At 36.8% G+C, this 13,527-nt stretch overlaps 1 protein-coding gene across 5 annotated transcripts in view; it reads left to right on the plus strand.

Moving 5' to 3' along the window:
* Positions 1-811: 811 nt before the first annotated feature.
* Positions 812-13,527, plus strand: part of anapc1 (anaphase promoting complex subunit 1) — a 67,981-nt gene continuing 55,265 nt past the window's right edge. For all 5 annotated transcript variants that reach the window (XR_014029043.1, XR_014029044.1, XM_081350618.1 and 2 more), the window contains exons 1-13: positions 812-995; positions 1,992-2,228; positions 3,531-3,686; positions 4,413-4,455; positions 4,633-4,733; positions 5,433-5,515; positions 5,649-5,722; positions 7,337-7,479; positions 8,230-8,453; positions 9,800-10,009; positions 10,104-10,199; positions 10,338-10,428; positions 12,135-12,200. Coding sequence is in view for 3 of the 5 variants with exons in the window: in XM_081350618.1 (XP_081206744.1) it covers positions 2,016-2,228; positions 3,531-3,686; positions 4,413-4,455; positions 4,633-4,733; positions 5,433-5,515; positions 5,649-5,722; positions 7,337-7,479; positions 8,230-8,453; positions 9,800-10,009; positions 10,104-10,199; positions 10,338-10,428; positions 12,135-12,200 (1,500 nt within the window). In the remaining 2 variants the exon portion in view is untranslated. The remainder of the gene's footprint in view (positions 996-1,991; positions 2,229-3,530; positions 3,687-4,412; positions 4,456-4,632; positions 4,734-5,432; positions 5,516-5,648; positions 5,723-7,336; positions 7,480-8,229; positions 8,454-9,799; positions 10,010-10,103; positions 10,200-10,337; positions 10,429-12,134; positions 12,201-13,527) is intronic.

Raw genomic sequence — 13,527 nt, forward strand, 5'->3', positions numbered from 1 at the left:
AGCTTATGCACCTGCAGTTTTTGGGTGAAAAAAGCATTATTTGTGGACAATTTAGTCAATATTCAACAAAATAATTTGTGCTGTTTATCTCATAGCTTTAATGTTTAACCAGGAAGTTTGTTTAGTACAAAATGGAACAAAGTCCCACTTGTGGGTGTTCCTGGTCAAAAATGACCGACCTACAACAAATAAGTGTATAAATCTCTTGTTATTGCTATTATCACCAAATATGGCATTCAATCTTTTTGTCAACTTCAATTATGACAGGTTTTGTATTTATTTTTGAAAAGGATCTATCATAGGACTCATGTAATGGAATATAGCTATCGAACTAGCATTTAACATCTATTTAAAATTCCTATTTTATATTTAGAAAGATAGGGGTACTGGCCACCTGTCCAGGTTTTCCCCTGCTTTCAGTCCACATGCCATACAAAGGATACAAAATAAAATATATGATTTTCAATGTTGACACCTTTCTTTAAGAAAAATACTGCCAAGATACTGAGGTGTTACTGTTTTTTTGGACATTCACAACGGATATATATATATATATATATATATATATATATATATATATATATATATATATATATATATATATATATATATATATATATATATATTGGCCATATACGTGATAATACTATGGTATTGTGTAAAGTACCATATAATCCACGGCATGTATCGAAAAACCACGCTAAACCCATAATACAGTGAATGATAGCACCATCACTTCACATTGTACGCGTGCGATTGCGCTTCCAGAACGCAGCTCTCTGATTGGTCAGAAGTTCGGAAGTGCGTCACGGGTTAACAACATGTCCGCGTTCATTTGAAACAGTGTAGTGTGCTCTGCTCGATCGGTTTTCACTGCATACTTTGATGTGTTTGTATGTTGGGCTCAACGAGCAGGAGATTGCAGAGGGAGAGGCATCTGTCAAAGGGAAGGACCGCACTTCAGGACAGGAAGATCGACTATTTGTTATTAGCAGGTGAAGATTCGAGCGGATGTTAGCAGTAGCTCGGCTGCTAATGCTGACAGGATGACAGTCTAACTGAAATATAAAAAGTTTCGTGTTTTTCCCCTAAACACTGTTACACGTTACAAGCAAAAACAAAAGATAAAGGATCATGTGCAGTGGAATTGAGGAATTTACTAAAGGATTTCCCCGGAATTCATTAAGTAATGAACAAATCGCATGCCATAACAAATGTAACGTTAACTGTCACTGATACACGACACTGGATTAAAAACTGCAGTAAATGTTTTATTTTTGTCTACAGCTGATAAACTTTTGCTTTGTGTGGTGATTTTAGGTGGACAGTTCACGAAATATACTTATAGATTGACAGATAGATGTATGGAAATAAATATTATATGTGTTGATAGATAGACAGAACGATTGATGGATAGACAGGCAGAATGATGAATAGATGGATTGATAAAACAATAGATAGAACTATAGACAGACATATAGAACGATAGATAGATTAACTTAGATATGCATATGTCTGCTAGAAAGATTGTTAGGTGGATATATGCCCAGATGTTTTGTCATATAAACTGAAAGAAAGACATGTATAGACCGACAAACAGATGGGCAGTTATGCTATAATGTTGGCTTAATTTTATATTAAGTATAGTGCAATTATAATGCAATTTCAAAGATATATATATTATCTAATGTTACAACATATAAGGTCTCTATTTTGGATGTTTATGCTGTTTTTCATTAAATATGCACATTCACCTATTTTTTTATGTGCTTCATTGAGCACTAATTCATATTTTGTGAAAAGCAGCAGCAATGTCAAAATTAACATATGCTCAAAAAAGTGATTTTGAAAAGATGTTTGCTATATTATATGTTGTATAATATGATACAAAAGGGCATCAATAATGCAGACTTGCCAAACTGAAGGTAACAAATGTCAACCCATTCTGTATTAATAACACCGTTTTTTTTCTGTGTCCTTGTCTTTCACAGAAATAATGCTGATATTGGGAACTCATGTCGCACATCTATGAAGAGAGAGCCACAATGATAGCCGCAGGCGAATTGCAGTCGTTTGTCCCATTCGGTCGTGAGCACTGCAAAAATCACCCGAATGCCGTGAATCTCCAGCTGCGGCAGCTCCAGCCGGCCTCTGAGCTCTGGTCCTCCGACGGGGCGGCTGGGCTCGTGGGATCCCTTCAGGAGGTCACTCTACAGGAGCGAGAGAAGGTAGTTTTCCCCCATATGAGGAGATGTTTAGCAGCATGTTTGCACTGCTCTTTTTACTTAAAGTGAAAGCAAACTTTTGTTAATTAAAATACTAAATGTTTTATAGGGTTAGTTCACCCAAAAATGAAAATTCTGTCATTAATTACTCCCCTTCACGTCTTTCCAAACCTGTACGACTTTTGTTCATCTTCGGAACAAAAATGAAGATCGTTTTGATGAAATCGGAGAGATTTTGACAGCTATGCAACTACCACTTTGATGCTTCAGAAAGTTCATAAAGAGATCGTAAAACTAATCCATATGAATTGACCAGTTTAGTTAATTTTCTGAAGAGTCTCAATCACTTTATATGAACAGATTTAATTTAGGCTTTTATTCACATATAAACATGTGAATAAACACACATATAAACATATTTATGTTTATAATAACACACATATTATATGTATTATATTTTTACACATATAAACATTGATTCACATATAAACCTAAATTAAATCTGTTCATCATATAAAACGATCTTGTCTTTACATATAGTTTGGACTAAACCGCTCAATTCATACGAATTAGTTTTACGATCTCTTATTTGAAGTGACTTTTTGAAGTGACAAAGTGTCAGTTGCGTAGCTGTCAATGGATGGACAGAAATTGCTCAGATTTAAAGGGGTGATGAACTGAGAAATCAAATTTTCCTTGAGCTTTTGACATATAAGAGGTCATCATACTATAAAAATATCCTGTAAGTTTCAGAACTGAAAACTTCCTTGTTAGTCCAATAAAAGCTTTTATTGACACCAGGCACAGCGAACAACAGGTTTTTCAAAGTGGGGATCTATGAGGTCAAAGGGTATCAAACCCCGCCTCCGCAGAAGAAGATCAACGCCTACTTCAACACTGCCTGTTTAGCCCCGCCCACTGATTCGCGAATTACATGAAACTCATTATAATATGCAAAACTGTAATCCAGTCATAGCAGTGGGTGTTTACTTCCAAGTCTTCAATGCGGCAACGCCCATAAAAACCGAGCGTTTCAGGAGCTAGGCTCAAAACCAGGGTAGAAAATAGCCTATTACTTATTTATTTTGATGTTTTTGAATGTAAAAACCAAGCGAACGTCATAAGTTGACCTCAGACAACAATATAAAAAAGACCCCTTTAATCAAAAAAGATCTTCATTTTTGTTCCGAAGACGAATGAAAGTCTTACAGGTTTGGAACGACATGAGGGTGAGTAATTAATGCCAGAATTTTCATTTTTTGTTGAACTATCCCTTTAAAAGTATGATTATGGTGTGATTGGCAGGAGCGCTGGCGGCTGAGGAAGGGAACGGCTCCTGATGAGGTTGAATATGAGGAGGAGCTGTATGTGGCTGGAAACATGGTCATCTGGAGCCGTGGCAGTAAGAATCAAGCCTCATATGTGTACAAAGCCTTCACGGTGGACAGCCCAGTTCAGCAGGTACTATCTAACTTGTGCTAGACCTTTTCTCAGAATAAACCACTTTTCCAAGCCATTTCTGGGTAAAGTGAGAAAATATAATAATTACCGTTTGGTATTTTTTTATGTAATACAATCATTCCTATACATTACCATTTAAAAGTTTGGGGTTGGTAAGGTTTGTTTATGTTTTTGACCGAAAGTCTCTTCTGCTCAACAAGAATGCATTTATGTGAACCAAAAACAGCAAAAAAAAACCCCCAATAATATTGTGAAACATTTTTACAATTTAAAATAAGTGTTTTCTATTGTAATATGTTTTATTCATGTGATCAAATCATTACTCCAGTCTTCAGTGTCACACGATCCTTCAGAAATCATTCAAATATGATGATTTGCTGCTCAAGAAACATTTTTGATTATTATCAGTGTTGAAAACAGTTGTGCTGCTTCATATTTTTGAGGAAATTGTGACAGATTTTTTTTTTTAGGTTTCTTTGATAAATAGAAACAGCATTTATTTGAAATAGAAATCTTTTGTAACCTTATAACTATCACTTTTGATCAGTTTAATGCATCCTTGCTGAATAAAAGTATTAATTTAGTATTAAACCTACTGACCCCAGTGAACGGTAGTGTATAGACATTTTTGAAGTGCTCAAATACTTTTTGGGGCTGCTGTATCGAGAATCACTTTTCATACTTTTCATAATTCAGTATAATATAATTTCACTTATTGTTTTATAGGCTCTATGGTGTCATTTCACCGTTCCTCAGTCTAAAAAAGATGGTAAGAATTTAATAAATTTTTGTGTTGTATTATTGTTGCCACACAAGTTAAAACATTTTCTTTTTATTTTAAATATATTACTTTATTGCATTTTAAATGCTTAATTGCTTCAGTAGCAAGTATATGATGCTGGCTCTTTTTAGCGGTTGAGTGATTATTTTTCCTCCTAATCTCCAGTAAAGGATGTTGTGGAGCAGACGGTGTGTATTGTCCAGAATACCTGTGTGAACGTCCACAGCATGAGTGGCAAAGAGTTCATATCTCCACTCCCCTTCCAGGTCAGAATGCTTAATGTCTGTGTCTGTTGGGTTTCTCCACAGTACATCTATGTCTAAAAACAATTGACAGAGGCCTGGCTCACAAATCCGGTTTAAATGGCTGTATCATCCTTGTGTGTTTGCAGCAGAGCCTTTGTCATGGGCAGAACGTTTGCTAGTGCCATCAGGGATTTAGTCAGCCTGACTGTCTTTTTTAGCTCAGTGACTGATTATGTGTGGTAGTTGTCCATTTCATGAGGCATAATGGGTTATTTGGCACGCAAGCAGGAAAGGGGGGCGGTTTTGGTTTTAGTAACAGTATTTAGACAGCGCAATTTACAGTTTTGACTAATGTTGGCTTTATTTTACACGAGCATATTCTGGCATGTTGCCCCAGAGGCTTTTCCTAAACATTTCAGACTTGTGCGTTTAAATGGGCGTAAGGGAAATGGGACTAGAACTGGGAGCCTGAAACTTTGGCATTGCACAATAAATTTTTTCCATAATAGAATTAAAGTTTGTCTGTTTGTTTGTAAAAATGTCTAGATTGAATACAAGCAATACAGCATTAAGTACTCTGCTATTGTAAATATAGTATGTGCATAGTAACAATGTCCCTTTGCTGTCTATAATTCTTGCATAAATAGTATTTTCCATAAGCTGAAAAATTGTAATGTTCCGTCTTTCTCTTGATCGACTGTTACTGGGTTTCGCTTGTAGGTCTCCGCTCTCTGGTCAACAAAGTTCGGCCTGCTTTTGGAGCGCAAAAATAATACAGTTGACGGCCCCATGAGCCCCATCAGGTATTTATTTATTTATTTAAATTATTTTTTAGCATGCAGAATGTTAGTACTGTAAGTGCTTATATTTGAGCGTTGTAAAATATGCTTGTGTAAGTATGAATATGGTGTTGAATGATTTGAATCTTGTTATCAGGGAACCTCTCCCGACCCTGTTCAGCATGCTGCATCCCTTAGATGAAATCGCTCCTGTCGTTTGTAAGTCCAGCGGTAAGACTTGAGAACTTATTTTAGTATTATTTGTGACTGATTATATGATTTATTAATATTTTAAATTAGCTTTTAGTCATTTTAGTACTTCACCTTCAAACTTCAACTTATTTTATTTCAGTTAGTTGCCAAAGACAATTTTTATTTTATTTTATCACTGTACCTCAGTAAGGAATGTTTAAGATTTGGCAATCATTTGCATTTTTTTTGTGTTTTAAATGTTGGTGCAATTATTAATTATTTTCCACTATGACACACAAAGTCTCATGGTTTTGCACTTGTGTTCTCCGTAGTCCTCTCTGTCTTGGAACTTATCCATTTAAGCCATATTTAACAAGACCATTTATTAAATGAACATTTATTGGATTAATGTTGAGACCCTTGGTCTAAAATTACCTACCTGTCAATGGCAAGTGATATAAAATATTTCTTTACAGTGGCCATGAAGCTATATTTAGTATTATTTATATTAATTACATTTATATTACAGTTATATATTGTGATTATTGAGGAGTTGGTTTTCTTGCATATTAGGGCGTTTTTACATCTGGTCATCACCTCATGCATTTTTATTGATCGTATAGTTATCCAATTTGGAAAAAACTGTTCCATTTACACTTAGCTTCATAAATGTATTTCCACAAAATAAATAAAAATCTGATCTTCAGTTTCCGTTCACGTCAACAAAAACAACAGATATGAGCTGCGTTTCATTTATTACTACTTAATTTCAAAGCGGCATCAGCACTGGTAAGATAATTTAGTCTCATAATAATTTCTAATTTAGTATTTTTAATGAAGATGATTGCGTTGAGATTCAGGATGCGACGGCGAACATTTTCATTTGTGGCAGTCTGCGTGTGTGCTGAGGCTACTCGTCTGTGGCAGGCCATATCTGTGGGATCATATGCGTGTTGCAGTAGCGTTGTCATATCTGGCTATTTATTTATTTATTTTTTACAATTTTGGGAGGAGTAAAATTTATAAATGTGGCTTCAACAACCAGATGCATTTACACTTGTCCAGTTTCACTTCAGAATGCATATTAAACCACCTCCTAAAGTGGTTTGAGTGATCGGATTTAAATTCGTCTTGAAAGCGTTTCGGAGGGCATTTACACCTGGTCTTTTCACGATCGGATAGTATACATTTAGCACTTGGAAAGTGTTAGTTTTGGACACCATTGAATTAAATGAGGTTTTATTTAACAAAGTTCGGGAGGAGCAGGTTCAGATAATTAACCAAATCATGCACAGCTGTTGATTAATCAGTAATCAACTCAATGACAGAGTATAAATTCACAGCAGACCTGTCTCTGTTCATTGAAAGTTTGTCAGCATCCCTCCTCCACCCCATCTCCTCACTTCCAGTTCCATCTACACTTCCATTTCCATCTACTCTTACCAACTGGGGGGAGTACTTTGGGTTCGGGCCTAACTCCGAGCTCGGAGCCCTCCCCCCGGACAGCACGCCAAATACGCATAAACTCATTGTATTAATTATATGTAGATGTGAACTCGTGAACTCTATAATAATGACACTGATGTATTGTCGATCTCTGGCTTCAGAATATGTCATGTTGATGCTCTTGTTGTTCCCCACTCACTGGTTCAGGTCTGTTTGAGGCCCGACTCCAGTATGTTTCGGACAGCGCTCAGAGAGTGGTGTTCACGTGCCTCAAGCCCTCCATTATCATGACGTACGACACGCAGCAGTGCACACACACCGTCTGGACCCTACGCAAAGTCACACCTGAGGTATGGTTGCTTCGTGCAGTCATAATGAAATATCCTGTTTCCATGTTTTTTTGTTCATGGTTAGAGGATGACATCATCATTAGAACTGGTCAATGTTCTAACGTTTGAGATTAAAAATGTTAAAAAAGGGACCCTATTATGTTTTTTTTTCCGAATCTTACCTTTCATGGAGTGTGTAATATTGCTGCTTGAGCATGTAAATGGTCTGCAAAGTTTTAAAGATCAAAGTGCACAACAAATAAAGTTATTGTCTCCTAAAAGAAAGAATTAATTCTAAAACTGCCGAAACGAGTCGTCAGCAATTTCAGTCTCACTTCCTGTTACAAACCTATGTAGGTTTGGGTAACACTTTATTCTACAGTGTCCTTGTTACATGTGTTAAATCCTAATCCTACCCTAATCCTATAGTAAGTACATGTAGTTGCTTAATATTACTCAGTACTTAAATGTATAATTACACTGTAACAATGACACCTTAAAATAAAGTATAACCTAGGTTTGTAACATTTAACTCTTTTTATTTCAGAATTTGTCATTGAAGCGAAATATCACTAATTAGTAGCAAATCACATGAGAAAACTACCTGAGCACTACTGTGGTACTAATAAAAATAATCTTTAATAGATACTGTATATATATATTTTTTTTTTCTTTAAAAGAGGAATTTTGTGCATGAACTTAATGTGCAACATTTAAAAAAAGTGATCAAACATCTGGACCTGTTCTGCATGTCCGTGTTGTTTTTTGCAGGAGCAGACCACAGTATTGAAGTGTCCAGACCAGCCCGGGCCGGTTCAAACTCCCAATGCAGCCCCCAGCTTCCTCAGCACCCACCTGAGAAACGTGAACCGGCTGGACTCGCCCGCCTCGCCCCTGCACTGTCACGCTCTGCACAACCAGAGCCGAATTCCTGCCTCTCCAGCCCTGCACTCTCGGGTTCACTCGCCTAGCATTTCAAACATGGCTGCTCTCAGGTATGTCTACACACTACTCATGCTCTTTCTGTGCTATGTATATTGTACACAGTATATGAAGAGTTCAGATGCTAAAGCCTCTAAGTGCCATCTGAAATTTTCTTCTAGAATGATCATTTTTATCAAGCTTGTAAATTAAAGTTCAGTAATTTCCCTTAAATGGCAATGAAGATTACCTATTAATTGTCATTTAAGTGAAATGAGGCTTAGAGGCTTTTGCATCTGAACTCTTCACATGTAAATTTTATGTAGGCAGTAGAAGATTTTTGTGCAAAAATGATTCATATACACTACTAGGGCAGTAAAAATGAATTATTTTGATTTTTTTTTTTGCAGCAAGCATTCATTAAATTGATGAGAAGTGACAGTAAAGGCATTTATAATGTTACAAAAGATTTAAATTAAATTTTGTTCCTTTGAACTGTTTATCAAAGAGAAAATGTATCACATTTTTCAGAAAATGATTAAGCAGCGAAACTGTTTTCAGCATTGACAATAATTAGAAATGTTTCTTGAGCACCAAATCAGCATATTTGAATTATTTTACATTAGTGTAACATTTCACAATATTACTGTTTTTACTTAATTTTTTATCAAATAGATATGAGACTGTTTTCAAACACAGAAAGTCATACCGACCACAAATTTTTAAATGGTAGTGTAAATATTAAATAGAGCTTCAGTGACGCATGGAATGAAAGCGTAGTTCAAGCAGACCACTGATCGCTAAACATTATCAGCTGACGCTCAGCTGATTGGTTACTCCACCTCCTCCAATCAACTATAGCAGGGTTCCTCAAACTCGGTCCTGGAGGGCCGCTGTCCTGCAGAGTTTAGCTCTAACACTGATCAAACACACCTGAGCAAGCTAATCAATGTCTTCAGGATCACTAGAAACTCACAGCTAGGTGTGTTTGATCAGGGTTGGAGCTAAACTGTGCAGGACAGTGGCCCTCCAGGACCGAGTTCGCAGTCTGTCTTTACACCCACCTCCACCCCTTCACCTCCTTGCATCTTCGTAATAGAGCAGTGGATTCTGTATAGAAACTCTATGTATGTAATCATTGTATCTCCTTCTGTAAACATTTGCTAAAAAACAACATTTGGTTATTAAAAGGCTTGGGGTATTTTTGTCTCAAGGATGTATCTCAAGCTGTCTAGTATGGAAGCTCGAGCACCTTAGAGCCTAAGCCTCTCGCCAAATCCAAAGATTGTCAATAAATTTCGTTCTCAAAGTGGTCCTGACTGAAATATAAATTAATATAATAAAAGTTAAGAAAAAAATATGTAAATGTGCACATTTGTGTCTAAATATGCTCTTTTGGTTTCTCTTTAATTAACATCAGTCGGGCTCACTCCCCTGGCATTGCCGTGCCCTCTTTCTCTGGAACTCAGCGTTTCAACATGTCCTGCCACACCCCGTCCCCGCGTGGCCACAGCATCCTGGCCTCTCCCAACAGCACCCTGAACGACACGGCCCTGCTGCCCGAGATGGAGCCCATTCTACCAGACCTCTGCATCGAGCAGCTGTGGACAGAAACCAGCGCTATCTCCAGGTCTGCTGAGTTTTGTCGTGCCGTGTTTATGAGCCGAGAGCATGAAGTTACTGTTGATGTTTGTCCTGAAATCAGTGTTGTGTCCATGTTACAGGGAGAAAGGTTGCCAGGCCTCTAAAGTCTTCATCACCTCTGATCTGTGTGAGAACAGGTACCTGTGCTTCCTGGTCGAGTCCCACCAGCAGCTCAGGTGAATGTGTGTCTTATTTATTTATTTTGCTTCTACAATAATGGGAAAGACTGATTTGCTTTCTTATTATTTAACTATTTTAAAGCTCTAGTGCTTCTATTCTTAAACTAAATGATCTGTCTTGTGTGCTATTTGCAGGTGTGTAAAATTTCTTGAGAGCAATGAAACTTCTCAACTGATATTTGCATCAGTAACTGTTATCACCGCAAAAGATGCCGCCCCTCTTGAGGTGAGTATTTGAATTAGAGGACTGGAGTCAAATAGTTGATCTACGAATGGCATGGTGCAATCTTGAGTTTTCCTTCGGGAACAAACACATCACATTTAAATAATTCCCACTCAAGGCATACACAACAAAAAGGCACGAGGCTGGGTTAAGTTGTGTTAGTGGTGTGTTGAAAATTACAGTTATGGTAAGGGGCGTGACATTTACTAAACACACTCGAAGTGGTTGACCAATCACAACACATCGGTCCAATCAGAGCACAAGGAAGGAGGGGCTTCATAGAGACTGGAACTAAACAGAGCGTTACTGACAGACTGGGAAGAGAGGAGCCGCAACAATGTAGGAGTGGTAGTATTTGAGTTTATTGCCACATCAGCTTCACAGGCTATATCATTGCAAATACAGATTATACATCAGAGAGAAAAAAACTATTTATTTGTTATAAAACAAAATGTTATACATAAGACACGTACAAAATAAGTCCTTAAAAGTTTGTCCTGATAATAATCTTTGCCTCATGACATAAAAAATTTGGCAGACCAAAAGCATGTGTTTTATCTACTTGTTGGTGCTGCAATATTTGCATTTTGGTGTTTCTTCACCCTTGAAAGTAAATATCCATGGGTTAATCTGGTTGGACACCTTGTATGCACAACTTGGTCATGTCTGGATTTAAAGGAGTAAATGCATCTTTCCATCACAGGATTTATTTCAAATAGTTTGTTAGTTTGACATTAAATCCCATTCTGTTTGCCATTTATCCAATATATATTTGTTAATTAGTGGCTCCAAATCAGAAGCTGGGGCTTGCTAATGTAAAATATGTATATATAGTATTAAAACCTATTCTAGTATACCTCAAAAACAAAATCAAATCTTTGAAAAAGGGCTTAATAGGCCCCATGTAATTGATCATTATCATAAACATACTGGTTTATTGCAGCAATAATGTTACCATTTACTGCACTTAATTTTTCTAGTTATTTACCTATAATGGCTAATGAATCATAAATGTCGCACATTCAGAGAAAATAGCTTACTTCCACATTCTACATCTGTATTGTGATGTACATCTGTGTGAAATGGATTATCGAAAAACAAAAAATGTATGGTGGAGACTCTTCTATCCATCGGTTGGGTATTGGATTTTGAGATGTGGGCATTGCATTCAAAAATCGAGGCAGATCCAAATGCGATCTCTGTTGATTTTAAGAAAGTTGCAGAAATTTAAATTATGACATTTTAATTTAAATTACGAGGTAAAAAAAAGTAACAAAACAAATGCATGGATGTATCGTTCACAATAAGATTAATAAATTGAACTTGAAATGAACACCGTAACGAGTTTCGTTATACACTTTTCTGCTATTATTGTGCATAATTCATCTGTGCTATTTTTAAGTTGAGTTATTGAAAGTTAATCGTGTTTCCTGTTGGTTAATGTTAACTAATAGCCAAACGCCCACTTTTCGCCATCCAATAAATTGGAAAATCAATGTAAAATGGGTTGCAAATGCCGTTTCTGTGTAGAGTCACATTTCGCCTAATTCATTGTGATCAGATCTTGCTGCTTCTCATGATGAATAATTTACAGTTTTAAAAAAAAACACTTAATGCCTGTAAATCTTGAATGTCAGTTGTAAGTGTCGTTGTCATTTTGCTGTCGTCATCAGGACCTAAATTTCCTCTTGTTCTTCATTTCTTTAAAGGACATTCATGCTATGCTGGTGCTTGAGGCCAATGGAAGTCTGGTGTTGTACACAGGAGTCACTCGGGTGAGGCTTGATTGCATCTGCGGTTTTCACCTCTGAAATGACATTATTAGTGGCCTGAATCATTCTTCCACTTTCAGCTCTTTTGTTCTGAGATGTCTGAGTCTGTAATATGCAGTGTCCCCACCATGCATAGTTCTCTTTTTTATTAAAAAAGCCAAAGGCATCTGTGCATTACAATTTGCACTCAAAGCCTAGTGTTGAGTCTAATACATCATCTCATTCCATCATGTTCCCCACCAATCACCAGAGATTTGAAAATTGGTTTCAGGTGAGTCACTCATATCTGGATGAGAGATTGTCATTAGTGCCGGAGAGAATGCAGTGATTCTTTGCAGAAACACAGGCATGTCTGTTTATACTGTTAGATTCATACAATTTATTAATGTCATTAAATGATGCTTACAGATGTATGCATGATTGATGTATAAAAAGCCTCTTTCTCTCCAGCACTGATGATAATGTGTGTTTCAGATGTGGATGACTCACCTCTAACCAATTTTCTAGGTCTGGTTCTCTAGTGATTGGTTGAAAATATGATTGATCAAGGTGACCTATCCAACTGAATACAAAGGCTGTATCCCAATGTTATTCTTCTTATAGTTATATAGTATGTGATGGTGATTTGTCCTATAATACATGCACGCACACACACACATTATTTTTTATTATATAGGACAGATCACCATCACATACTATATATTAAGACCAATAACACTGGATAGTGGGATGCAGCTTTTGTATTCTGTTAAATGTCACCTTGATCAATGCAATTTTCAGCCAATCACTAGAGAGCTAGACTTGGAAAATACTAGGTTTCAGGGTCTTTAGTATCTAGAGACACTTATCTTGCTGTAGCATGTCATTATACTTTCCATCACATGTGTCAAACACAAGACCCGTGGGCAAAAACCGACCCGCCATCTCATTTCATGCGGCCCGGCAAGTTAATAATAAAAAAAAAACTTGAACGAAATGTCTCAGTTAGTGCTGCCCAGTCAATCAGTTACCGCTTTTCTTGTGAGTAATAACCCTTCAAACATATCACACTTGTATTCAGTACGTTCAGTGCACGACCTGACGTAACGAACTGCTCTTGCTGAGTAAAGACCCGTTCACACTAAGGACAATAACTATAATGATTGTAGAGTGTACACCACAACTATAACGATAACGGCACAAAGCCATTTGAATAAATTTCAGAATGATTTTTTCCAGCCAATCAGAATCCATCCTGCTTTAAAGAACTCGAGAATTTAAAGACGCAGACCACAAAACTGCAGTGCGCTTATAATAAACAAAGATATTGTGCGCTGGTGTGAATGTTAAC

Source organism: Scardinius erythrophthalmus (genome assembly GCF_964197995.2).
Source record: "Scardinius erythrophthalmus genome assembly, chromosome: 21".
NCBI lineage: Eukaryota > Metazoa > Chordata > Actinopteri > Cypriniformes > Leuciscidae > Scardinius > Scardinius erythrophthalmus.